The sequence below is a fragment of the Alligator mississippiensis genome, chromosome 10, assembly GCF_030867095.1.
Source record: "Alligator mississippiensis isolate rAllMis1 chromosome 10, rAllMis1, whole genome shotgun sequence".
Lineage (NCBI taxonomy): Eukaryota > Metazoa > Chordata > Crocodylia > Alligatoridae > Alligator > Alligator mississippiensis.
This window is the reverse complement of record NC_081833.1, coordinates 55535311-55560922: the sequence shown is the minus strand read 5'-3', so window position 1 is coordinate 55560922 and position 25612 is coordinate 55535311. Positions and strand designations below refer to the sequence as shown.

The following is a 25612-nucleotide window of genomic DNA, read 5'->3' as shown; positions in this document are numbered from 1 at the left end:
TTCTAGAAGTAATTTATAAGCCCAGGGATGGGAAAGACTAAGGAAGGAAATCTTTAAAAAGGGTTTTTTTCTTTAATTTTTCTGAGCAACAAGGCAGCTAGTAGCTTTGAATTCTAGAACTAATAAATGTGTTCTGCAGATTCCTTGGCTAGCATTAGTCCCTAGCCTCTTCTCCAAATGACTCTCTTCCCCTTCACATTTCCGTTGTTAAGTATATGGCCCACGCACTTCTATCAATTCATATCAGCTTCCCCTCCAGAGAGCTTTTTAGGCTGTATTACTCACTAGAGCACCATCTTTTCTTTCTTGGCTTAATGTGTGGTGAAGCAGACTCATCCCCCATCAACTACAAAACACTCATTCACAGTTTTAGACAGGTACATTTTATATCTATTAGGAGAATTACAGGTGTTGACAGAGTGCTTTGCATTAAGGGAGAATCTCTGCATAATACTGAATTACTGTGTCTATTTTAAACAAAGAAATTATTCAAAAAGGAGAGGTGACAATTGGATTTAGGTAGAAAGCGTCTTTTGAAGTGTGTATTATCCTAGATGCTGAGATCTGGTAACAATTCATTGTTAGCTCTTTCCCTCTAACGAGTTTAGAAAGGTTAAAGGGAAATGTGCACTGCAAATTTAATACACCTACTGTGATGAAAAGCAAAAATGCTAATTTACTTTTTGCATCTCAAAACAGGATTTGTTTCACTGGCAATTGTATTAAGACATAAAAACAAAACTAGGGATATTTTTTTTCCTTGCCAGTTGGCTACCTATGAAAAGCAGATTTAAAATGTATTTTAGTTGTGCCAATGTAGCAATAAGATGATTAAGTCTATAAAAATTAAAAGAGTATTTCAAAAACAGTTTATTTGACAAGAGTCAAATTCCCTGTGTTACAGCTGAGGCAGTATCTAAAAAGGTAATAAACCCAGTACACCCAGAGATTAACTGAAGGATCTTTTGTTTACATTGTTAAAAAGTGAAGTGGCCCAATGCCAAGAAAACTTGGTAGCAAAAAAAAATTGTCATAAGCCAATATTGCCTAAAAGCTAGATGTAAATAAAATACCATTAGCTGACCTTTAATTAAGTACACTGGATTTTTAACAGAATCCTTCACTTACACCTGCTTTGTTTTATATTGACCCTAAAAAGAAAGGCAGGGGTCTATTTTGCATCAATTTGATTTGTTATAGGCTGTGATTGGATTCACTTTAAAAAGTTCCCAAATCCAGCACATTCTTTGTATTCTAATAAAAGATTATCTACCTACCAAGCTGTACAACTAATGAAAGTGTCATGATGATCGTAGTTATTTTAATGTAATTTTTTTCCCCAGACTGAGATGCAGATGTCATTCTACTGCGGGCTCAGGAATTCCATGTGTATGGCAGGAATATTGCCATCTGTATGCCTCATGCTCATCTCCACCCATTTCTCCTCACTCTTTCTACCAACGTACACACTGCTTACTGAAAAGAAACCTGTATACAAGAGGGAAGTGATTTATTGATAAGGTCCTTAAATTCAGGTTCCTTTTCCTTTGGAAAAAGAGAATAGTGCTTTATGATATTTATATTGCACAAGATGTCATGGTCATAGTTTTGAAAAAAGAGGGGCAGAAAAAGAACCATGGGCAACTACAAGTTTGCCTCTTTTTTAAAATAAGAATCACAAATAAGCAAATCAGAACATGCAGATATAACAGCACATCTGTGTGCATAACATTTTATGAATTGTAAAATCCTTTTTGGCATAAAGAATGGTTTACAGCAGTGATGCCCCAACCCACCTAATACCATGGGCTTCCCATGAGTCCAGAAATCTGGCAGCTGGTAAGAGGCAGCAGCCTTGGTTGCCACAGCTCTAGAAGCTGAGGCAACCAAATGCTGCCATTGTTCCCCCACCACCAAGTTTCCAGACCCATAGTGTGCCCTGCAGACCAGATCTTGGTCACCCCTGGTTTAAAGATAAGACTACTGAGAATCCTAGTGTTAAAATATTCAAGCCACATTTACAAAGCTTAGGTCATGACAAAACTGCTGTACGGTTGTTCGTTAGCAGAAGTGCATGGGTCTGTGCTTAATTAAGACAATTGCAGTGGAAGTGATATCTGCTTGCTATTCAATTCTCAGTATCAATCAATGGAGATAAATATTTAATTTGAGCATCTGAAGTGGCAAAGCCTGCGCAAAGTGGCTTTTAAGATTTAGGAGCAACAATAAGTTCTCTGCAGTTCCAACAGTCAAAATTGCAGAAAGTGAAACAGAATCCTGAGACAAATCCATAAGTATCCATTTATCCTCGGCATCAACAATGAGTTGTATCACACACAAAATGCATTGAGGGGCTTTTGATTCCCACCCCAATTTGAGCAAGGCTGGGGTAAAAGGTACTACAGAGTCAAGTTCACAGGAATTTATAAATAACATAGCTTATCAATAATGTAAGCCAACCAAAAATTTATTTCAGAATTTTTTCTAGAGCACAGCATTGGAATATAATCTTCCCTTCACCACCAAAGCGTGCATTTTTCCACCTCCTGGAATATCCCAACCCTCACTGACTAGCAACCATTCTTACACCCACTCTCAAATAGAAGTGCCAAAGCAATCTACGTATCTCAAAGGGCAAAGACCACATAAAGAATGGGGATAAAGAATCATTCTAATTAAGTAATGTAAGCAGGAGGGCATTTTAACAATTATGGGACCAAATCCTCACTTGGAGGGCAGTCAATGCAATTTTCCCCTCAAATGAGAACAATATAACCCAGGTCTGATCCTGTATCTATTCACCTTATGGAATATTAAGAAAACTCCAAGTCTTGCAAGATCAGACCTGATGTGCTTTGTCTTTGTTATATTGATAAGTATTTTTATGGTTTGGAGAGAGATTCTACGTTTTCTATAATGTACCAGAAGTTGGTCTATTGTCAACACATGGCATGTGTGAAAACCATCTCAGGATACAACAAGAATATTGCAGAGAAAGATACAAGCATGTACTTTGCATTCGTGTCTTTTGGAACTCACTGCAATTCATTTAAAGCACACTATGGCTTAAGAAAAGCTCTACAGACACCATCAGCAGTTGACACTACAAAGTTGCTGTGAAAATTTACACCTAGCATGGAAAAATACCATCTTTCCAGATGTTTAATAGGTTTCCTAATCAAACTTGTAAACAGTATATCACAAGGACAGGTTTCCTACTAAATAAGTGTGCAAATAGTTTCCTAATTAAAAAAAAAAAAAAAAAAAAAAAAAAAGCTTTTATTTACAAGAATGAAGCACTGCCAGTGTTATATGGAAAAAAAAAAAATCAAATGAACTTGTGTGAAAGAACCATCATGGACGGAGCTATACACTCAGCTTTTGCACTGACTGTCCACTCTAATTCTGGTGCCTACATTTTTAAAAGCGCTTTACATTTAAAGTTAAATAAATATTATGGTAAAAATGGGGTACATTGCTAGTAAAGGGGAAGCTTTTCAATTTGCCCTCTCCATACTAGGCTTCCAGACTGGAGTTCTATTCATCCACTGTGTTTCCCATGTTTGGGCAACGTAGCCATTTCATGATGTGTAATATGAACATTGTTTAAAAAAAATAAATACTCCTGAATTCATCACATTCAATAGACATCATGGAAGGCAGATGAGTCAAATTAAAACCTGTGAAAGCAAGAGTGAACATAATAGCTTGTGCAAATCAGATACTGCAATGGCATTCCAAGGGAGGGAGTCAGAAAAGAAATGTGCCAAAACTTCCTTTCCCATTGTGTTTGAACTGATTGCCCACAATAGAAACAAACATTTCCTGAGACATTAAGTTGTCATCAGCCTCTGTGATTCCCAGTTCACTCAGCCTTTTCTTGTGCATCTGGCTTTTCTTTGCAGAGGTAGCACCAAGTTCGTTCGCAATTTCATAATTGCCTTCGGTTTGTCCAGAAATCTCAGTTCTCTCATAAAGCTCCATTTCATTGGATGCACATTCGCACAGCTTTTCAGGTCCCAAGCCTCTGATGTTGTCCGTTTCACCATCTGACTGGGTATTTTGTATATTTTCTAAGTCAGAAAACAATGAGAAGGCTATTACTGACTATGCAGATGCCAGAAAGGAACTAAACTACTTAGAATGTCAGATTTTTGATATTGTGGAATTTAGTTTTCTTCAATCTTTATGGAAATGTGTTTTATATTGCAGTATTACTATTATTTCAAGTATATCAGGTTAGCTGTATCAGCTCTCGTCTGCAAGAACCTAAATCTCCAATGCATAGACAAAAAGTACAATAGAAACAAAGAACAGAACAAGTTGAAACTCCTATGTGACCAAGAGACTGCTATGTATTTTAGAGAAAACAACTAAGTAGGCTTTAAATATTTCAATCATTTTTAACATATGAAATGATTACATTTTTTTTCTTCAGGGAACAATACTGACATGGGTACAAGTCTCAACCTGGCCACATGGTGGAACAGGAGAGCAGAGGATTAATTTCTGCCAAAAAGGACTGTGTGAGGAGCACACCCACTTTCTGTTTCCACACCCTGTTGTCTGTGTGTGACCCGTGTAGGCCCTTCAGTCCAGCAGGACTTGTATGACAAAGCACACGGGTTGGGTAGATAGGAAAGAATCAACTGGAAAGCTTCTCTCTTCACTGAAGAGCAACTCCACAATTTTAGAACTGGTTCAAAACACACTGATCTGAGCACATTTTGAGGAGGGCAGAATTCAAATATGACAACCATAAGACCCATCTTAAATCCTCTTTTGTTGCAGGGTTTTTTTCTAAAAAGTTAGAGTAGTCAGGATCTCCTCAAAATCACCATGCTCGAAGTGCCCCAACTAAGACTGCACAAACATCAGGTGATAGTCTATAAAATGCTTTTATACCCATGGACAAAAGAATGAATTCCAAAATTATTACACACCTGCATAATCTGCACATATTCCTGAAATGTTTCTCTGCAGTAATCTAGGAAATTCCAGTATTCTCATAATTATAATAGAACCTAGACTCATCCAAAGTATTTTCAGCCTTTTTAGAGAGTTTCTTTCTGGTGAACTGAGTAATATGAAGAATATACAGAAACGCACTAGAAATAATCACCATATCAGACCTCTATTAAAAAAAATAAAGGTCCCAAGAAAAAAATACCTTCTAATTTTTCTGCAGGATTGTCTTTCACATCAGAAGGTATTGTTGGTTTTACCAGAACAAATCCATACCCTTCATTGTTATGGATCACATTATTCACCATAGTTATCTTGGGTAAGTCATAATGGTCATCTAAGAAGTCCTACCGGAGAGACAAATATAAAAATAAGTTATAGCTAGCGAATTCGAGCAATTTGAACTTGTTTATTTTACAAAGAGAGCACATCTAATACAGAAAATCTAAATCTTTGTGTAATTCAGGGACAGTTAACAGCATTCCCTTTCCTAAAGTTGTTGAATAAAGGGGACATTTTACTACAACAGACTAAATTCCAAATCCACTGACTCCATATCATTCCTTGTCTTTCAAACAGTACTAAAAATTTAAAAGCAGCAACTTCACAAGATGCCTAAACAATTATTGGTATGAATCTTACCGAGATATTTGAACAAGATCTACCTGGAACTCACCTTTATAAGGATTCCTTCCCTGCAGTGGTGTATGCCATTGCCTATCAAGGTACATGTGCTACCTGGATATATCTCAACACCAGCACCCTGTACAGTGAAGTAAAGAGTTAATTCCTGAAAAGTTTCCGTTTCAGACTTTTTCCCAGTGTATCCTAGTGTGTGTCCCCTCTCCAATCCAGCAGTTAGACAACACAGGAATCTGCTACTACCTCCAGCTACAGACTTAGCTAACTAACTCAAGAAGCAGAGGCCCACAGACACTGCTACTGTCATACTCTAAGAAAGCCTGCTGAGGAGTAATTGAGCAATACATGCATATGTTTCTATTTGTATTCAACAACCCAACCCCAATGCCAATTCACTTGCCACATTATAACAAGTGCTAGATTTCTGACCATCTCCTTGTAAGAATCAACAGGCAAGTTGGTCAAAACAGGAATTCAACTGGAGTGAAGCTTAATGAGGAAGAAAGATATTTGAGGACAGAAAAAACAAGGCTCATTCTGAAGACAGCTATATCCACGTGGATCAGCTCCAATAATGCATCAAAGGTTATTTCATTCATAGATGGATTTTTTTTAGCTTTTCATTTTCACAGTGTTCTATGCAAGCCAACATTCATTTGAGTCTCCCTCAACAGGTACATACGTCATGAGATTTAGAGAATATTGTGACCAATTTCTGAAAACCAAGACAATTAAGCCAAATGTATTAGAGATTTTTTAAAGGATTAAGGAAGTTACAATCAAGGAAGAGGACATTTCCCTATTCGGCAGCAGAAGGCTTCGTTTTATTTTAGGATACAAGCTACAGCTGCATGAAGATTTAAGAATTAATTCATACCTTGGCACCATACAGATCAGAATTCTTCATTAACAGCTCAGCTGATGTTCGCACTGTAACACCTGTAGTCTCGCACTGTAATACAGTGTTCTCCAGGGTAGTTTTCCCATGGTGGACACCTGCACTCAAACACGCATTGTTAGCATTAGAAGTCATTAAAAAAAAAAAAAAAGAGCATAAAATGAGTAAAAAGAAAAAAAGAGAAATATCTGTCCATCAAGCCCAACTCAACTTATTGCAGTAAGGTTTCAGTGAAACCCAGAAGGCAGACCCAGTAGCATTCAGCTTTTTTTTTAATCCATTTCTGGGTACCAGACCAAGACAAGTTAACATACAGACAGTCTCTATACTATTCCAAGGACTCTCAGTGTACTGCAGCTATGTTGCCACACATCAGCACATTAATCCAAGGCCCAAACCAGAGAGGATCAAGGCAGTGTACAAGTGAACCTCCCAAGACCGATATTCAACTGAATATTATTTTATAGCTATCTGTTTTAATTGGGGAAAGGTACTTAACTAGAGTGAAGTGTTAGGGTCAGGATACCAGTGCTATGCAGATTTTCATTCATGTGTCCAACCTTGCAGCCCCATTTAAGTCTAATCCACCTCATGACTCCTACATTGCAACACATGGAGACCAGCTCCACACCACACAGCAGCAGAAAGGAGGGGGAAAGTGAGCTTTAATGTTAATATAGCACACATGACACTGATATTAGTAGTCTGACTCAGATATTATTGAGATGGGGGTCACAAACTTTGTGAAGTTTTACCTAAGCCAGTGAAATCTGGGATGTTTGTATCAAGGTGATAAACATTTTACCATGACATTCCAAAAATAAATTTCTATTTGGCAAGGTACTAATTAGCACCTTCTCCAAAAGACAGAAGGCCATAGTCAACAGATTTACCAACAAATGCCACCAGGATTAATTTTTCCTTAGAGGATCAAAAAAGCTGTCTGTACCATGGACAGATTTAGAGATCTGAAGGAGATAATGGCATTTAGCTCGGCATAGTTTTCTTTACAATTGGAGTTCCTTTAATGAAGAGCTGAGACTGAGACAAATAATATTGCCTTGAGCCTAGGAAAAGCAACCATGCCTTCAGGCACATAAAACACTCAGGTTTTCATTTGCCTACTGGACAAAGACAATGGGGGAGACATGACATCAAACACAGCAGCATTAACTTGCCCAACAGAGGACAACAAGCTGAAGAAGAACAATAGAACCAGGCTGCCGGCTAGAACAGTACGAATGGACCTCATTGACTGTCATATAAATAATGCTGTAGGGAAGAAAATTAGAGAATTGTTCTGAGGAGTAACCCTATAGCTGAGCTTCGGTTTGAAAGTTTGTCTGTCAGAAAACAGAGGGTGTCTGATAGGCCTGCGCAAATAGGGAAGTATTCAATTCGGATTCAGCCAATTCAGAGGACAGCGATTCAATTCAGAGATTCAGATTGCTATCCTGAATCGATTCAGCCGAAACAGCTTCAGAAGATTTGGCACTGATTCAGGGAGATTTTGTGATTTGGCCATAGACTATAATGAGGAATCACTGAAATACCTATAACTTCATCATTTTTTGGCAGATTTGGATGAAAACAACAGCATTTTCCTATTTGATTTGGAGGGTTTTTTTGGTTTCCCAATTCAATCCAAATCAAACAGAACCTTCTCTGAATTGAATTGGCGACCAAAGCTTTGCACACCCCTAGTGTCTGGTCTGTGGGAAAAGGAGAGGCTGGTTCAGATAGTAAGTTATTTCCAAGGCAGTTCTTTGCCAGAGATGTGTCATTCTCCAAACAGGAACAAAAACATTTAACAACTCAGGGCATTTATACACATACTTTGTCTGATGCTACAAGCTGAAAATATAGTGCGCAAGAGCAGACTCAATTAATCGAGTCTGCAGAGCATGTGAGTTGACATGCCCAGCGCTGCATCACGTGCACTTGTATAAATGGGGAAATGCGCGTCAGCGTGCAGAAAATGGCAACGGTGCACTTTTGAACTAAAACACCTTTGATGTGTTTTAGTTCATAAGTGCACTGCTGCCATTTTCTCAGCACTGATGTGCATTTTGCTGTTTATGTGAATGCCTGCGCTGCTGCGCTTGACCCTGCAGCGCATGCATGTGTACAAATACCCTCAGAAAGGTAGACTTAGCAGATAAAACAGTTTTACCTGCTAACTTAAGAATGAAGATAAGAGTCATTGTCAGACAGGACAATTGCTAGAAGTGACATTAATTTCCAGATTATTCATAACTGGGGAAAAAATGAAGGTATAATATTTATACTAATAGGGGCCATTTAATATTAATTTCTGGGAAACCAGTAGGCTCAAATGTTTGATCCTAATTAAATTAACAAAGGTATAATTCCATCAGTAGTCAAAGCAGAAAAAATAGACACAAGGATTTCAATACTTACTTAAGACTCCCTCTACTGCATCATGCTGAACAAACTTCAAATTAGAGATTCTTATATTGGCCCCTGAACAGTCAACAAAGCTGTCTCCTTTCCCTTGCTTTTCTATGACAATATCATCTGGCAGACCATAACCTTAAAAGAAGAGGTTAGATTAGGATAAAATTCCTGTGTAAACATGCTACAGTGGTTCACAGCTGAACTCAAGAGCTCAATACCTACCACAACTGCGAAATTGGAGTTAGAGACCTACCACCTGAGTTCTATCATCCTAAATTCCCCCTCCCCTCAATCACTTAGGCCATCCACAATCCTCCTTTTGATATCAACTTACTCTAAGATGACATAATGGATACCTTTACAGCAGTGGTTTTCAACCTGTGGTCGGCAAATGCCTGGAGGTCCACAGACTATGTCTAAGAGCTCCACAAAAGTTTATGATCAAAAGTATGTGAATACCCATACTTACAATTTGCACCTCTATTTAAAATTTCCAAAGGGGTGCACACCATCAGTTGAAATGTTTTAGGGGTCTACAAATGAAAAAGAAGTTGAAAACCACCTCCCTAGAGCATACAGAGAAGGCTGAGGCTCTAAATGGCTGCTTCATCCAAACATAACTCCCCTTGAAGTAGAGAGAATAAGTTTCAATGACTGCACTACTGACTTCTGCATTTAAATAAAACTTGGGTCAAAACCTGAACATCATTTGACAAACAGAGGGTTCCAGATGAATTAATGTTAAAAATAATTTTCTGAAGCATATGGCACTACTGATTTACTAAGCCATCCAGAGCTGTCAGCATTCAAATACTTACAGAAAAAATTATGAGCATGTAAAGCATTTATTGCTTGTCACAGGCAAGAATTAAGATAAGGAAAGTGATAATGTGGCTATTAAAACTGTTCCAATCCTATCATTTCCCAAAAAAACAACTGTACAGAAGCTCCAGTTACGTGTCAGAGTGGGACACCAGTTGTACTGAGTATGTAAATACCTTGATGTACAGAAAAAAAATTAAAAGCAGTCTTTGGTAAACTTAGCAGCAAGTTCTGAAGAGCCAAATACAAAATAAAATTAGGTTTCAACACCTCAATGAGACAGTAAAAGATTCAGAAATTGCCCTTCCCCTCATGTAAGGGTGCTTCTGGGAAGAATAGTGGCAGTAGGTTCAAAGTGCACAACTTCAAACAGCAAATGAGTTATTTTTCCAGCTGAACTACTCAATACTTGAGAAACAGAAAGGAGAATTACTACCCAAAGGTAAGAGCTTCAGGATTATCACTAGTTGTAGTCAACCTGCTTTACACTCATCCCCAAAATAGTATCCCTAAGAATAGGGTTGGGGAGAAGACAGCAACTAAAGCTACTCAACTTGCTCTATGGCACTTATAATAGAAGGCCTCAGGGAGTGAAGACTACTCCGTGGAACCTAAAGCAAGCATGTTAGTTTCTAGAGCTAAAACGGAAGATCCCAGACAAAGTTGTGGCCAGTTAACAAAATTTTCTCATTGAGAGTTAAGTAGTAAAAAATTCAAATGTGGACATTTTAAGTTCTGAAAATGTCACTAAACTGGTACTAATAGCTGCCAATCCAGCTGCTATCTCCATCATGTTCCATTATTCATTTTTCCCCATATAGGACTTAAGACATTGGCACTGTACAGAAAGGTTATCATGAATCTGGAGGGAAAAATATGTATTCAGACAGCTCAAATACACCCATACACATGGAGTCAACTAATTGAATTTTTTGTTGCTATACTAATCCTTGCCCTTTTTACGGGTGAACTACATTAGTTTTGTGTAGGAACTAAGTCTATGGGCACTATATGTAAATTGCTACAGTAATGTTTAAAATTTCAAGGTTACTGTTTTCAAATCTGCTCTGAACTTCCATGTGCTCAGGGAGAGCAGGGTCTGGCAGTAAAGGGAGGGGGAGGGGGAAGGGGAAGGGGCTGCCAGGGCAAAAAGTTGTGGGGAAGCAGAGAGCAAAGGGCTACCTGACCCCCCCACAGATTTATTTTTCCTACTGTAGCAGTGGGAGAGGGACAAATTCAAGGTAAACCTCCAATAAATAGATTCTATACCTGGAAAAGTATAACAAATGTATAAATGTTTCATATATAGAACCTAATTATTGGGGGAGTAGTCTTAATCAGGGTCATCTTCTGTTCAAGTAAATACATATATACACACAGATCATGTTCAGTAACAAACTCCTCTAAGCAAACTTCCTAGCTTGTCTCTTACTCTGTTAGGTATACCCATTGCAAGTGCCATACTAACTGCAGACTCTCAGAACGCCCCTCTCACAGACTGAGGCTGTACTTTTCAGATGAGGAAAGCAAAGTAAAAAAAATTAATGGCTTGGCACAGGACATACAAGGAGTCGGGGGCAAAGCCAAGAATAGAATTCAAGTACTTCTACGTTGCGGTCTAGTACTTAATCCACAAGGCTCCATTACCACTAACTGGCAAAGCCATCTCATAAAGATATTAAATATTTACTAGCATGCTAACACATGCTAATAACATAATATTGCCAATATTATTAAAAGCCATCTCATAAAGATATTAAATATTTACTAGCATGCTAAAAAATGCTAATAACATAACATTGTCAATAAGCAATGTTATACTACATGAAAAGAAGTACATTTTACAGTGCTCTCTCCCAATGGGGAGGAAGGAAAATGGGCTTCCTTAATGGCTCACAAAAATTTGACTAGAGTGCGACAAGTCTTCTTATATCAGCCAGTCAGTGAAGTTGTCCTCCATGCGCACACGCGCGTGTACACACACCCACCCACCCTGAGGGTTCTTTAACGTTTAGATTTCAGTAACCGAGGATTGTTTACCTTCAGCTTTTATAGTCACTGCACTGCAATTTAAGCATAGAAGCTACCCTTGTACTTGGAAAACTAAATCCAGGCTTCACTGTATGCTCCTGCCAGTTTGTTGCCAGCCAAATAATTAGATAGTGATTGAATAAGTTCATCTAAACACATGGCATGAAAAAAATCCTAAACTTGGAATAGATTTCTTCTTCTGAAGTATCATCCAGGCTAATTTGCAGCTGTAGCTATTATACTCTCATCCTTCCTGAGCACTGGTAACAGCTGAAACCAGTCCAAACATTTGCAAGTTGCAACGTTCCCAGTCCTGGAAGCAGGACCTCTACAGGAATGGCAAAGCAGGCAAAAGGGCTGGCACACTCCAGCCAACCCACTCCCTGCAGTTCGCAAGTCCTTTGAGCAGTTCACTTAACTTCAGTAAAACCTACCAAGGCATATTAGTTTCAGGCTCTTCCACACTAAAAGAACCTCCTACCTTCCAGTTCAATGGAGTCAGCAATGCAGAACATGCCATCTACAATGTAATGACCAGGGCAGATTATGACTGTGTCCCCTTCATAGCAGGCATTCACAGCTGTCAACAGATCACTATGGAACTAGAAAGAGACAAACAACACAATCAGCTTCTGAAAAAGCAGCAACACTGGCTTGAGTTTATAACATCCATATTTCCTTTTAATTTAAATGCTGCTGGGTAGTGAAAACACTCTAGCCACTGCCTACAGGAAACCCATTCAATGGCACCTACAGTATACAGTCACTCCTTTGTGTTCAAACAGTGCTTTGCATTGAAGCGTAACAATGAGCTTTATGAACAGCAAGTTAGCCTCAAAACAGCCCTGTGAGGTTTGTACCAACCCCACTTGCAGATAGGGAAGGAAGTGAAGAATATCAGACTTGAAAAAGTCTACAGGCACGCAGGGAAGCCTGTCTGTATGTACCTTAAGCAACTTGCCTGAAGTAGAAAGAGCATATATGGCAGAGAAGAAACTAGACATGCAGATGCCCTCTCACTCCTGGACCTGGTGCCTCCAAAACAGGACTCGGAGGGTACATCCCCAAGAGCTCCCAGGAACATGCATTTCCTGAAGGACAACAAGCAGCGGCATATACTCGTGCCACTTCTAGTTGTTCCTAGGCACACCGCTGCATGCACACTCCGATGCACAATTGCTCCAGGTGGGGTAGTGGAGGCTGAGGTCAGCATCTGGGATGGTCCCAGCAGCCTTACCTGGGATCCTAGGGCCCTCCTGGGGCTGCAGCAGCAGCAATCCGGGCACAGAGAGCCTGGCTAGCAACTGGAGCATGGCTCTGGCCAAGCAGGCTCCAGTTTCAGGAGGCGTACTCTGCTGCCACATGCACCACCCCCATTTTTTTTTGGAGCATTTTTTTTTTTTGACACTGGGATCTTCCAGTGTCAAAAAACCCACAGCGCTGCCAATTAGCAGCATTGCAAATGCCTGCATGTTTTACATGTGTGCTTTGCAGAGCCGCAGGCAGGTTTGCAGGACCACAAACTGCACATGAATGTTTGTGGGGACATGCCCAGACAGTGCCATAGCAGTGCAGGACCCACCCTGCCACATGCCATGTGTTTAAAGCCTCCAGTATGGGCAGGCTAGCATCAGCTGTGACAGTGGGATTCTACTCTGAAGAATGGCCGAAAAGGATTAGTACAGGTCAACTTCATCTCAGCAATTTCTAAATTGATCACACAATTGTGTGAGTGTGTGTTAAGATAGTTTTCCAAGTATCAGCCCAGAAAACCCATGAACAATCTGACAATCAATCAAAGTTTTTTTCCTTATATCACCAGTAAGTTATATTCCTAAAGCCATATTTAGACACACTAACATCTGGGCACCCAAATAGCTGCTGTGATTCACACAGCTATAACTCATGATGTGTGACTAAAGCAAGTAAACAATTCCATTTACACACAGAACAGAATCCAGACCACTAATGAAGCAAAGCAGTAAATCACAACTGCCAGTGAATTAAAAGACGGACAACTGAAATGCAGAGAGAACAGAACCAGAACCTGATCAAGTAAAAAGTAATGCATTTAAATAAAATGTGCTCAGGTACCTTGAAATTCAACATAAAGTAGCATGCCTTCCTCAGTTTTATTTACAATATTACAGGGTAACAATGCAGAGCAGTTTACTATTCCTTTCTCAGAGAGAAAACAGCTTGTAAAAGAGAATTTAACAAACAAATGATAATCAAACAAATCACTGTGCCTTCCAACCTTACTATTGACTGCTTATAGTATAGTGGTATCTATTGTTCATGGCCAAAATTAAGTCCCCTCCATGGAAGTCCTTGTACATACAGAAGGAAGGGAACATCGCAGACAAATAGGTTAATTGATAGATAAAGACAGAGAACATGTTTCAAAGATAAAGGGGAACTCCTGTTATTTTACCTGTATTTCTAGTTCTTCGTCAGGGGGTTCAGGATAAAGCTTGTCCCTGAGCAGGGAGTGCAACAGACTTGACATAATGGTAGAGGACACCACGTGAGTGATCTTGGTACCTGTTGGACGTATGCCCTTGGCTTGGAGGCCAGTGTGCTTTTCATACCCAAACACGTACCTGAAAAAACAATAAAGCCATCCATCATGTCTTTCTTGAGACGGGAGGGGGAGGGAGGGGAGAAAAGCAAGCCACACACACACACACACACACACACACACAGTACCTCAGCAGAGGATTCTCAATGAGTTTTAGCTTTTGCTTCAGATGTTCCACCTCATTGTACAGTTTTAGCCCTTCCACCATGGAGACATTTTCTGCCTCCGAGTCAGAATCACTGCTAGATATACTATTCCTCAGGTTTAGGAACTTCTTGTAGAGCTCCTCGCATTGAGACAACAGGTTGTGATAATCAGCAACAAGCCCAGAAGGGACACGATGTTCAAGGATGTCATAATATCTGCAGTTCAAAGCACAGGAGAGTTAAAGTTTCTCTGATTTCCACAGCACGATCACTGGAAATATTTTTGTTAACGTAGATGGGCTTTGGGTCAGGACTCGAGTCAGAGATTCTAAGCTGCCTGCACTGATGATAGTGATTTTTAGGAACATCACTAACAATCACATGACAAAAAATATTTTGCTTTCAAAAGCTCACCTAGCTTTATCCCAACCATGCAGTTGGTCCGATACTATAATATAATATAACATAATATCAACTTTGTCATCTCTGCTATAACACATATATCACATTTTTTAATATTTGTTGCCCCTCTCTTCCCTCCACGTTGTTAAAAACCAAAGCTAGGAATAAGAGAAATAAGTGGCAAAGGAGAGAAGGCAACATGTTTAGTCAAGATGACAATGCACCTATAAAATCACAAGAACTATCAGCAGGCTTTCGGGACACATGTATTCCCTATTACTACGTTGACTTCCTTTTGTTTGAAATGGACTAGATTGGGACCCACAGAAAAGACAAGAAGTTGGCTGCAGCAGCAGAAACAAGAACATGCTACGTTTTTTGTTAAATAGTAAAAGCAAAACCTTGACCAACAAAGGTCAAACACACATTGGGGTAAGTGAGAAAGACAACTTGTAGGCCTGAGTGACAGGATGTTATGTACTATGACCCAAAAGAATGAAAGAGATTATAGACCAGGAAACATCTCTCACTTCTAAAGTTGCTCCCTTAAAACCAGACAGAGTGACACCTGCCAGCTAGAACATAGTGTGGTGGGAAGCCTTGAGTGATCATCACTCTCACATTTACTCAAGAGACAAGAGAACAACCAGAGTAGACACCTCTGTCTTTGTACACTTGAAGGAGAGAGGTAAGCGAACCCAACCTACATCTCTCCATACTGAGTCACTCAGGAAGTCTCAGGGAAGCACCCACACAATTCCTTGGGTTGATTTTCATTCAGTCAGAGAGTCACTGAAGGACACTCTCAGAAATTACACACAAAGAGTAGGAGTGAGCAATGTCTGCTTGGTTTTATTAGACTGTTCAGAAAACAAAAACAAACCACAGCTAAAAAACAAATACGTGACAATTGCTTAGATATAGAAACAAGGGAAATTTTCATCAGATTTGATTAAGAGCCACAGAGAATTAATGTTTTTAATAAAATATATAAAGACAAAATACAGGAAAGAAACCTTTAAAACTACCTAAATTGGCCCTAAAATATATACTATCAATTTTAGAGCTAGCCAGTCTGAAAATGCACAGAACTAAGTGATTTTATCAAGCTTTGCCAAAATACTTTACATAACTTTTCTTGTCTTAAAAGACCAGAAAGACATTTAGAACAAGTGGGATTAAAGCTAAAACTTGGAGCATAAGAATTTTCTCTTTTGACTAATCTGTTCTCACTGGAGACCTTCTGAATCAATGTGAAGCATCACATGTCTAAATACATAAGGGGATTAACTATTAACTTCTCCATTGACACATTAAGGCTGATATCAAAGCAGAAGAGCATATAAACATCAGCATGGCTTGGAGTACAGGCTTTGCTACAAGCATGGTGGGGGGAATGAGGAAAATATTTACTTTTCATTGCAAAACAAAGCTGAAGCGCATTACAGTTCCCTCCTGAATTCTCTTTAACGTTGTTTCTACTCCCATCTGAGACCATTAGCTACCTCTAAAAAAAGGTCTGTTTGCATGCGATTACATTTTACTTTCATCTGTGCAAAGTCCCTCCAAGCCAAAAATTAACAGCACTTTCCCTTCTGCTTCCCCATCTGCTGGTAATATAGAAAAGGCAAAAATGTATGAGAAATGTGTGTCATTTGCACATGTAACCTTTCCCTTTCGTTTGCATAACCAGAGCATGACCCAGCTATAATGTGACACCAAACAGGCATCATGCAACCCGTTTGAAAGGGAGGCAGTGCAACTTCATGGAAAGAACACTGGCCTGGGAGACTTGGCTCTGGCACTGACCTCCTGGGAACCCTTAAGCCAATCACTCTCCCTGTGCCTCCGTTTCCTAGATGTAAAGTGTAGATAACTATACTGATCTATATACACGCCAAGTTGTGCCTATTACTATCGGGGGAGGGAAAACAGCACTTTGGCCTCATCCTGGCAAACTGAATTAGCATGCAACATGCACTCCTAAATTTAAACTCTAAATTATAATACGCAGAAGAAAGACTAAGAGGAGACCTTGCTTGAAAAGCAATAAATGATGCATCTTCAGACCTTGGGGGAAAGCCACTTTTCAATGATTCATTTGGATACATTTTAAGATGCACTTCAGTGATTTTGCACCCTCAAAAATATAACCAGATTGTGCCCTTGCATACTGCTTAAGTTCCATATGGCTGCGTGGTATTAAAAACCCACCTTCAGAAAACCTAACATAAAATAATCCCCCCAGGGAAAGAAATACACATTCCTCCTCCAGCATCACCCGTTCTTCAAGTTTTCCTCTAGATTCTGCACCATTTGGGTTCTTATTCTATGCCCAGAGGTATCTGAGCGCAACACACCAGTCTTAATTAGGATCACATTTCAGAATTAAAAGTCAAACAAGGCTTACATCTGAAACAGGCTATGCCTGGATCTGGAGCACCATCTAATGGCAGGTTAAAGGCATGAAAAAAGACTGAGAAATTAGGCAACGTAGTCGTGCAATGTCTCTGGATTTCTATTCCTAAAGCCAGTACCATAACTAGGGCATGACAAGCAAGTTAGCAGCCCTGGACACCGACTTAGAGAGGGTGCCAGTGTGGTCCCTTCCTCCCAGAAGTCTGCCACAGCAGATGCAGCTCAGCCATAAGCGCCAGGCAGGTGCAAACCAATGCCTCGAGGGCAGTTGGAATGATGCCCCCCTTACACACTTTCCCCTGAGAAGCTTTTCTACTGGAGACACAGCCCTGCCCCAGGGATGGAGGGAACAAAGAGGGCACCAGGGAGCCCACTCCCCACTGCTGCCTGAACTGCGGTAGCCACCACCCAAGTCCATGATGCCACAGCAGCAGCACCTGCCACTCAAGTGAGGGCAACCCCAGCCGATAAGACTCCTCTCCCCCACCCTCCAGTGGTTAACATAACCCCCTCCCCCCCACCACACTAGGCTCTCTCTATACCTCAGTCTGAAGCACAAGATTTCAGATTTCTGTTTCTGAAGCCGAAATAGGCTTGCTTTGATTTGAGCGCCGTTTTGTCTGAATTTCATTACCCCTGCTTCCGCTTCCCTTGCCTTTACCTAAGAAGTTAAACCAAGTCACACTTACAGTCTCAATCGAGGTTCAACACATCTGACAAAATAATCAAAATCGTCGTCATCTTCCTCATCCCAACTCCTCCAGATGTACTGGTAGAAAAACCTTTTGAAAGAAAGCAAAGGGGAGTGTATACAGGTTACACTCTTAAATCCACATTCACAACTGGCTTCCACTGACTTTCAGTGAAACCTAAGTTAAATAACCAAGCCATTTTGAAATGGGACTTGCGCTTGTAAGTTATGGAGGCATTTTAAAAAATGTGGCCCCATGTGTCTCCATTTCAGGTCCCTCCACTGACTTCCTCTCACACTGTACAAAAAGGTTAATCACGCTCACCTTTCAAGTACACCTCCCTTAGGGCTTCAAGGTTAGACACCTACTAGCCAGGAACTAGAAAAGCAGGATCTAAAAGAGAGCATCTAGATAATAACCCAAGCAACTTCTTCACCTGACAGCTGTCTTAGATGGCATATGCTTCTTGCTGGGCATGGTCTGTATTATGTCCTCAGGTCCAGCCCTATCAGGTAGCATCTGGGGCTTTTTTCAAGCTCTTTGTAGTGCATGAAAGAGATACAAGGCACAGGTTAAGAGGAAAGGTAGAAAATAAGTAATGTGGGAACAGAAAAAACTATGGGAAAAATAATAAGCATAGGGGAGGAGACTGAGCTCACAATGTGGGGAAGGAAGTGTGAGGTGAAGGAAGAGAGGAAGGAGCAAAGACACAGGAAAGAATGGCGGGAAGGAAACACCATGGTGAATAGTGGGAAGAAAGAAGGACTGCTGTAAAGCCAAGAGGACGAAATGGTCCAGTAAAAGCAAGGAACAGAACTGGCTCTTTAACTTTAGTGGAAAGTTGGAAGTGAGCTACAATGAAATCTAGCACGTGTGCAAGGGCGTGGAAATGCAAGCATCTTCCACTTAGACAACCCATTTAGCTCTAAGGCTAGCAAGCACTAGATTTCCTTCTGAAGCCTTGTCACAAAACTAGGCAATATAATCTCAGACACTAACAGCACATGTAAGTTTATACACATACATGGGGCTTGTATATAGTAGGCTTCACATCTGTCCTACAGTAAAACTGCTATAAACTCTCTCTTCCCTTTAAAATAAAAGTAATAGAGCAGTTTAGGAGAGACACACTCCTACCTAACATGTTCAATAGCCAGCGCTGTCTGATCAAACTCCCCTGATTCTTCATACACCATCCACAGCTCCAGCAACGGTACCCGATATTCTTTCAGCTTCAAGAGCTCCTGCATACACTCCAGGGTAAAGGTGCTAGTGGAGGATTCACACAGGAAAGGCTTCCCAAGTCGCACCACCACTTTCAGGGCCGAGTACTCCACATCTTCCACCTGATGTGGGAAACAGCTTTGAGGAGCACTTTAGCTAAAAAAGCTCATGCAATTAAAGAGGCTAAAGAGCATGTACAGTGTTGGCTCTGGATTTAGGACCCAGAGGCCTTGTTCTGGGGGGGGCAGGCTCAGGTAGACCACGACCTTTCCATTCGATAATAGGCAAATTTATTGATACGCAGTGATAACAGAAAAGAAACAATACGAACAATCAAGCAATTCTATATAGCTACCAAACCCTAGGGCTGTCATCAGAGTCAAAGTACATCTGGCCAGGATGCAGTCTTCACTCTGAGGCTCTCTCTCTTAGGTATCAGTATTTCAGCATCCTAGAGGTAGTATGCCGAATGCCCATACCCCACTCCAGCGGGTGGATAGGATGGGCTGGTGGTGTGCCCTCTGTCCATGGTGTCCACAGGAACCTTTCCCAGGGGACGGGGACCCCTTTCAGGGAGGAGAACAAGGAGGGACGGGGAGGCGGAGGAGGATCTGGGTGGAGGACGGGGAGGAGGGGCCCTTTGTTACTCTCAAGTCTGCTTTTTTATTCTCCTTCCCTCCTGATGACTCTTGATGACTTCATCCGTGGCTATCGCTGGTTGGTCTCTGTGTGGCTGTCATACGTCCACGTAAACTCATCACATGCACACATACTAATTTGGTCTTTCCAGGCCTTCTCCTAATTTGGTCTGTTCCCCAAAAACCAGAACTCAGGCCCCCCCACTCTGGGGCCGTGTTAGCTGGTGCCACCCTTATCTCATGTTATGGAACAGTATGGTACATGCCCTCAGTTTCACAGGCTGCGTATATCTGCTGGTCTTGTTAGGTTAGACAACCTGGCTGCTTCAAAGGCTGTGTGAAACTGTGCGTGTGAGACCCAAACTTTTTAGAAATCAATTAGCCTCTGCTGCCCATCCTAAATCATTCTAATGCATATACATATACCTATAAGCCAATTCCTAAAGACAAACCTTTAAATACCATTTCTAAGCCAACACACAGTACAACAAACCTTACTGCATAAAGTAATTAGCAGCTCTGTAAGCATGAGTGTTTCCAAACACCGCATAGGTGTTTTGAAAGGTCAGGATTTGAAGTGACAACCCCAAACCAAGCCGCACCCATAGCAGCTGAATACCTGGCAGCTCCCAGGAGTTGGGGCCCCATCTTTCAAAGCACCCTCCAGAGATTTGCAGCATCTTACACAATAAGTCAATGGCAAGCCAGGAATAAAAACCCAGCTCCTGCGTACTAACCCCATTATTAGTCCCACTTACGGCACAGCTTTGCAATGTGGGAAAAGTAGTTCTAAAGCACCTTTACTTTCTCTCTTTGTTTAGTAGAGTCAAATAATTTAAATGAAGATCTCCGCTGGGAACACACACAAACCTTTTGTCTCGGTCTACACAAACCCAGCAATCTTCTCACATGCTTCTACTTTTTATTTAGAAGATGTAGAGTACATGCAAGTGCCTGAAGCTAGAGGGGTGCGGGGCTTCCTTTTTTGAGGGAGTGCTCCAGGGACAAGACAGACCTCAGGAAGCCCAGCAAAACTGGGCACCCCTCCTACAGACAGCAGCCTAGATGTGCATGTGTGCAGTTGTGAGAAGTTAAACAGAGGTGAAAAGAAGGGATTATGAAGGCAAAGAACTTTATGGATCCATTTTTCCACCACTCACTCTGCATTCCTCAGTGGTTCAAACATCCAGAAGGCCCCAAATGACAAGTGAGAAGCTGATAATTTCATCCCGAAGCAGACAGATGCAGTCTATGGCACCTTACCTTCTGGGGTACGACAGAGGACAACGGAATTATCCGGGAGAAAAAAAAATCTACTTGCGTCTGTGCTTTTGTTGGTTGAACAGCTTTTGCTCAGCTAATGAACAGAGCAAGGTGACGGGTGTGACTGATGTGCAAACTGCTTAAGGACAGGCTCAGCCAGTAGAATACAAGGGCTACACCAACTACCATGCCATGCGTTACCTGAATACTAGTTTTATATGCAATATAAAAGTACCTCTTTTGCTGCCCAATCATACGAGAAGTTATTTACTATGTTTTAGCAATCCAAGTAGGGCCCATTGTATTAGGCCAGGGTTGGCCCACCTGCAATACACATGCCACAAGTAGCGCAGGCAGCATGTGTGTGACACATGGCAAATTAGAGTGGGAGCAGGGAGAACAGGGGCTGAAATGACAAGGATTAAAAAGCCGAGCACCATTGGGGCAGGGAAAAGGGATTGGAGTGGCAGGGCTTAGCTTGTGGTATGCCTGTCTAAAAGGTTGGTCCTGCACTGTATTAGACAAAGAATACACACACACACACACACACACACACTCTCCTGGTCTCAGAGAATTTACAATCTACTCAAAATGCATTCACACTTAGAGCTAATAATTAGCTGCATCGCATATGAATGTCTGGATTCTGCCTCTACACACCAGAGGTTGACATTCTGCTGTCTCACATCCAGGGCACCCTGGTGCTCAAGCCACTGCAAGCAGTTAAATAGTTTAGTTCTCTCTGAAAGACACCCCTAGCCTTCCACTCCCCAGTGACAATCAGACATGACAAATATGCTGTTTTCTATCAGCTCAAACTTCAACTAAAAATAAGTGATTTGCCAGTTAACAGTGAGGTAAAGCCATGTTAATGGAAGACAAATGTCTGAAAAACTGAATTACGTTTACCTCAACCAGCACATCAAACACATTAGTGCGCCAGATTGCTTGCCATCCAGATGGTTCAAGGACCTTCTCCAAGTACTCAGCTGTGAATTCTTTTACCTCAGAGGCCTTGCAGTCAGCTACAAGGAAGTTAGCAACACTTAAATTGGGTATTTATCCACAAAAAGGACGAGTAAATAATGAAATTGAGCATGATAAGTTTTAATGCTCCTCTATGGATGTCCAAAGCTGCCTTCAACTTCATTCTGCTGATGCTAATTCATGTTCTCTCTCTGGAGACGTGAGAGCTGATTGCTTTTTTTTCTCTGAAAGACTGAAGACCTGAAAAGGATGCTGTCTCATGCCTCAACTGAGAAGAGAAGAGCACCAATTCTTTCACAACACAGCCTCCATCCTTCAAGTAGGCTGGTGGTGTTAAATAGGTGCTGAAAAAACTGTACTGTTTTAACTAGTCTTATTAAAATGATCTTATTTTCAACTGTTCAGGTTTCACTCTCTTGTAACATAAGATCATTAGTTTTCTAGTTCTCCAGCCCAAAATCTTAATTATGGCATAGTATTTTTCATGGGAGGCCATTAAAAGCCTAGGACCCGTTTACAGCTCAACTTGCTCATCAACTGATCTTTCCTTCACCCCAATACTAAACCGGATCCTCTCTACTCGGCATGCTCTGGAGAACTAAGTTATTAAAAAGAAGGCTATATTATCTATGGATATAAACTGAATCACCTGGAAAAGTCAGTCATTACAGAGACTGTGACAAGGAATCTCAATACCAAAAATGTCACTCACCCAAGATGTAATCTTGATATGCTTTAAATCTCTCATAAAACAAAAGGTGATTTGTTTCGAAGGTGTCTGGGAAAAGCACATTCCCATTTGGCACAAACCTTCCTAAAACGGTGCCTAGTTTGTCATGACTCCCATAATCACTGCAGCTGTCATCCTCTTCCTGGCAGGAGCCTAAAGGGAAAAAGGCACAGTTCACTTAAGTACAATTCATTCTTTCATGACTGTTTCAAGGAGCCAGTGCAGAATCCATCGCATGCCTCCCACTACCACACTCCCTTCTGCAGCAACATGTACGCCTCCCAAAAAAGCTACTCCCTAAGCACTGCATGCAGACACTATCAGCATGTTTTTAAATTAAGATCACAAGCAGTACAGAACAAAGCAAAAATATGTATAGCTCTAAAAGCCTCTGTCAACACCACACACACTTTATATTAAAAACATTAGAAATGGTGAGTTGGCAATTCCAGGATTTTGCTGGAGGCAGCTAGGGACCTGTATGCCATTACACTTAACATGAGGGGCAGAGTACTCAAAGAAGTCACCATCCCTCTTCCCCCAAAAATGTTCATTAGGCACTGACAATGAGGGAGGTCAAGACTGACAAAAAGATTTCCCTAAAACCTCTTCCCTTCAATAGCCCAGCTATGAAGCTGCAAGACTGACTTGTGTGCAAAACCAGCAGTTTTGCCTACTTTCCACTGCTCTAAGCCATTTCTGCAGCAATGCCCGATCCCAGATGCTACAAGAGGTCTGTGGGATGGTAGCAGGCCTACCTGAACCATGGTCAACATAAGAATACACTAAGCATGTGGGAGAAAGAGCGGGGCAGTGACTGGGCAGTGACTGGACACTGGACTTGGAGCCAGGAGAGCTAGGTTGCATTTCCAAATTAGCTGCTGACCTTCCACACCACCTGATGTAAGTCACTATATTCATGCCTCTCTCCCTACACACTTTGTCTATCTTGCCATTTAGATTATGTTTTATCTTGGGTTTTTACAATGCCTGGTATAACAAAGCTGATCTCATCTAGATGCTAATGCCATACCAACAGGCTCTTGCAATACAAGCAAACCAGCTGCCTCCACACACCCAAGCGCAGCGAGATATTCTGTGCAGACCAAACAGATCCTTGTGAATATCTGTAGCACAGATAAGCCTATAGCAGAGGCAAAATCTTTTCAAGCCTTATGTTTCATAAAAGGAAGAGAGAACACAAGCTCTTACCCTGTCCTTTGCAGACAGCTACCACATGAATCATTTTGGTTCTCGCCCCAGCTAGTAAAAGTGAGTCAGTCAACCTACTTTTTGAGTAGCATACTCCATTTCTATGCCTTTGGTTTTACAGTGTTTAAACAGTGAGGCATGAAATTAACTTCGTTAACACAAAATACTAAGTTTTGCTAAATCCTGGTAGCACCGGCCTACCGTAGAACTGGCCCGTGTATTAGAACACAGGACTTTACTAGCCACAGAGCACCCAAGTCCGACTCACCTCTCAGAAAAGCAAGAGGTGCTTTTGAAACTTCCTTAAAAAAATAAATAAAAGAGAAACAAACAAAACCTCCTTCCTCCCTCTGGCAGCAGATATTTTCCTCCCAAGCCAGTAAACAGCAGAGCTTTGTACGCGTCAAGCCAAGTTTCAAGAGCTGGTCAGACACTGGGCAGGCATGGTTTAGTGGGGGATGTTCCTGCCTTGAGCAGGGGGCTGGACCAAGCGACCTCCTGAGGTCTGGTCCATACGACCTAACTTGCCACAAGCAATTGTTATGAGCCAGTTCCATGTTGCTAAACCCGTTTGAATGGAAACCAGGCCGACTTCCTTCTGAAGAACTTAACGCAGCCACACTCGCTCTGAAGACGCCGGCATGATCAGCTGGGTCGACAAGCAGCATTGCTAGGGTACAGGGGTGTAGGCTGTAGCCGTGTTGGTCTCAGGACAGAGGCAGACAAAGTTCTTTGGGTAAATCTGATCTCTTGTATTAGGCCAACTCACATAGCTGGACACTTTGACTAGGGCCTGCTAGAAAGGCTTTGTCGCAGTGTATCTCAGACAGAGGCGTCAGGCACATGGTCCGCGGGCCAGCTCTGGCCCCTGAAGCTGCACGATCCCACCTGTGGGTCTCGGGCAGAGCCCGTCTGGATCAGTGAGCAGCGCCCGCGGCTCAGGGGCTGCCCCAGGGACCCAGCCCCGCGCACCGGCTCAGGCTGGTCCGGATCGCGCTGCGCCCGCACCGGCAGGCAGGACCGGGCCAGCAGGCTGCCGGACCGCGGATGCAGCCGCTGAGAAAGCTGCTGGAGGGCCCCGGCTGGGCGGCGCCCCCGGCCCTCCTCCCTGCGGGAGCCCGCTGGAAGGCAAAGCCCTGCTGGGCGCTCCGGCCCGGGCGCTGCCCTACCTCGCTGCACGGCCTCCGGCTGCTCCCCGGGCTCGGCGCTGCCGCTTGCCGCCGCCGCCGCCAGCTCCTGCTCCTGCTCCTGCTCGCGCTCCTGCTCCTGCTCGCGCTCGCCCTCCGCCATGGCCCGGGCTGCTCCCGCCGCGCCGAAGCTCGGAGATTTCAAACTTTCGCGGCCGACAATCCTCCCCTGACGTTAGAGCCAGGGAGCATTCTGATTGGTCGCGGGCCCTGAGGGAGCCAATCGGCAAAGGGCAGGGAACCCTACAAAACGTTGAGACAGGGAGAAGAGTGGTCAGTTGGGAAACGTGCCTCTGTGCGCATGCATACACGTACACGTAAATATACGTGTATACGTATATGTGTGACCAAATATT

At 42.0% G+C, this 25612-nt stretch overlaps 1 protein-coding gene across 2 annotated transcripts; it reads right to left on the bottom strand.

The window, feature by feature from the left end:
- Positions 1–2451: 2451 nt before the first annotated feature.
- SHCBP1 (SHC binding and spindle associated 1) lies at positions 2452–25407 on the bottom strand. Of its 2 annotated transcripts, XM_019497527.2 has the most exons (13): positions 25239–25407; positions 22840–23010; positions 22050–22165; positions 19153–19361; positions 18013–18105; positions 14486–14719; positions 14211–14379; positions 12258–12378; positions 8927–9058; positions 6485–6603; positions 5642–5728; positions 5171–5312; positions 2452–4073 (listed from the first exon to the last, which is right to left on the bottom strand). In XM_019497527.2, the coding sequence occupies exons 1-13, from the start codon at positions 25357–25359 to the stop codon at positions 3751–3753; spliced, it is 2037 nt and encodes a 678-aa protein (XP_019353072.2). In that variant the 5' UTR covers positions 25360–25407; the 3' UTR covers positions 2452–3750. The 2 variants fall into 2 exon arrangements, with proteins under 2 accessions (XP_019353072.2, XP_059569797.1); XM_059713814.1 differs by lacking the exons at positions 22050–22165; positions 25239–25407 and having other exon boundaries at positions 22840–23007.
- Positions 25408–25612: the final 205 nt, after the last annotated feature.

Excerpts from the sequence above, each read along its gene's own strand:
- SHCBP1 (XM_019497527.2), bottom strand. The coding sequence starts at position 25,359 with ATGGCGGAGGGCGAGCGCGAGCAGGAGCAGGAGCGCGAGCAGGAGCAG. Across the intron at positions 18,106-19,152 it reads CTGGCTATTGAACATGTTAG|GTTTTTCTACCAGTACATCT; the intron begins GTAGGAGTGTGT and ends TTCTTTCAAAAG. Across the intron at positions 14,380-14,485 it reads ATTGAGAATCCTCTGCTGAG|GTACGTGTTTGGGTATGAAA; the intron begins GTACTGTGTGTG and ends TTGTTTTTTCAG.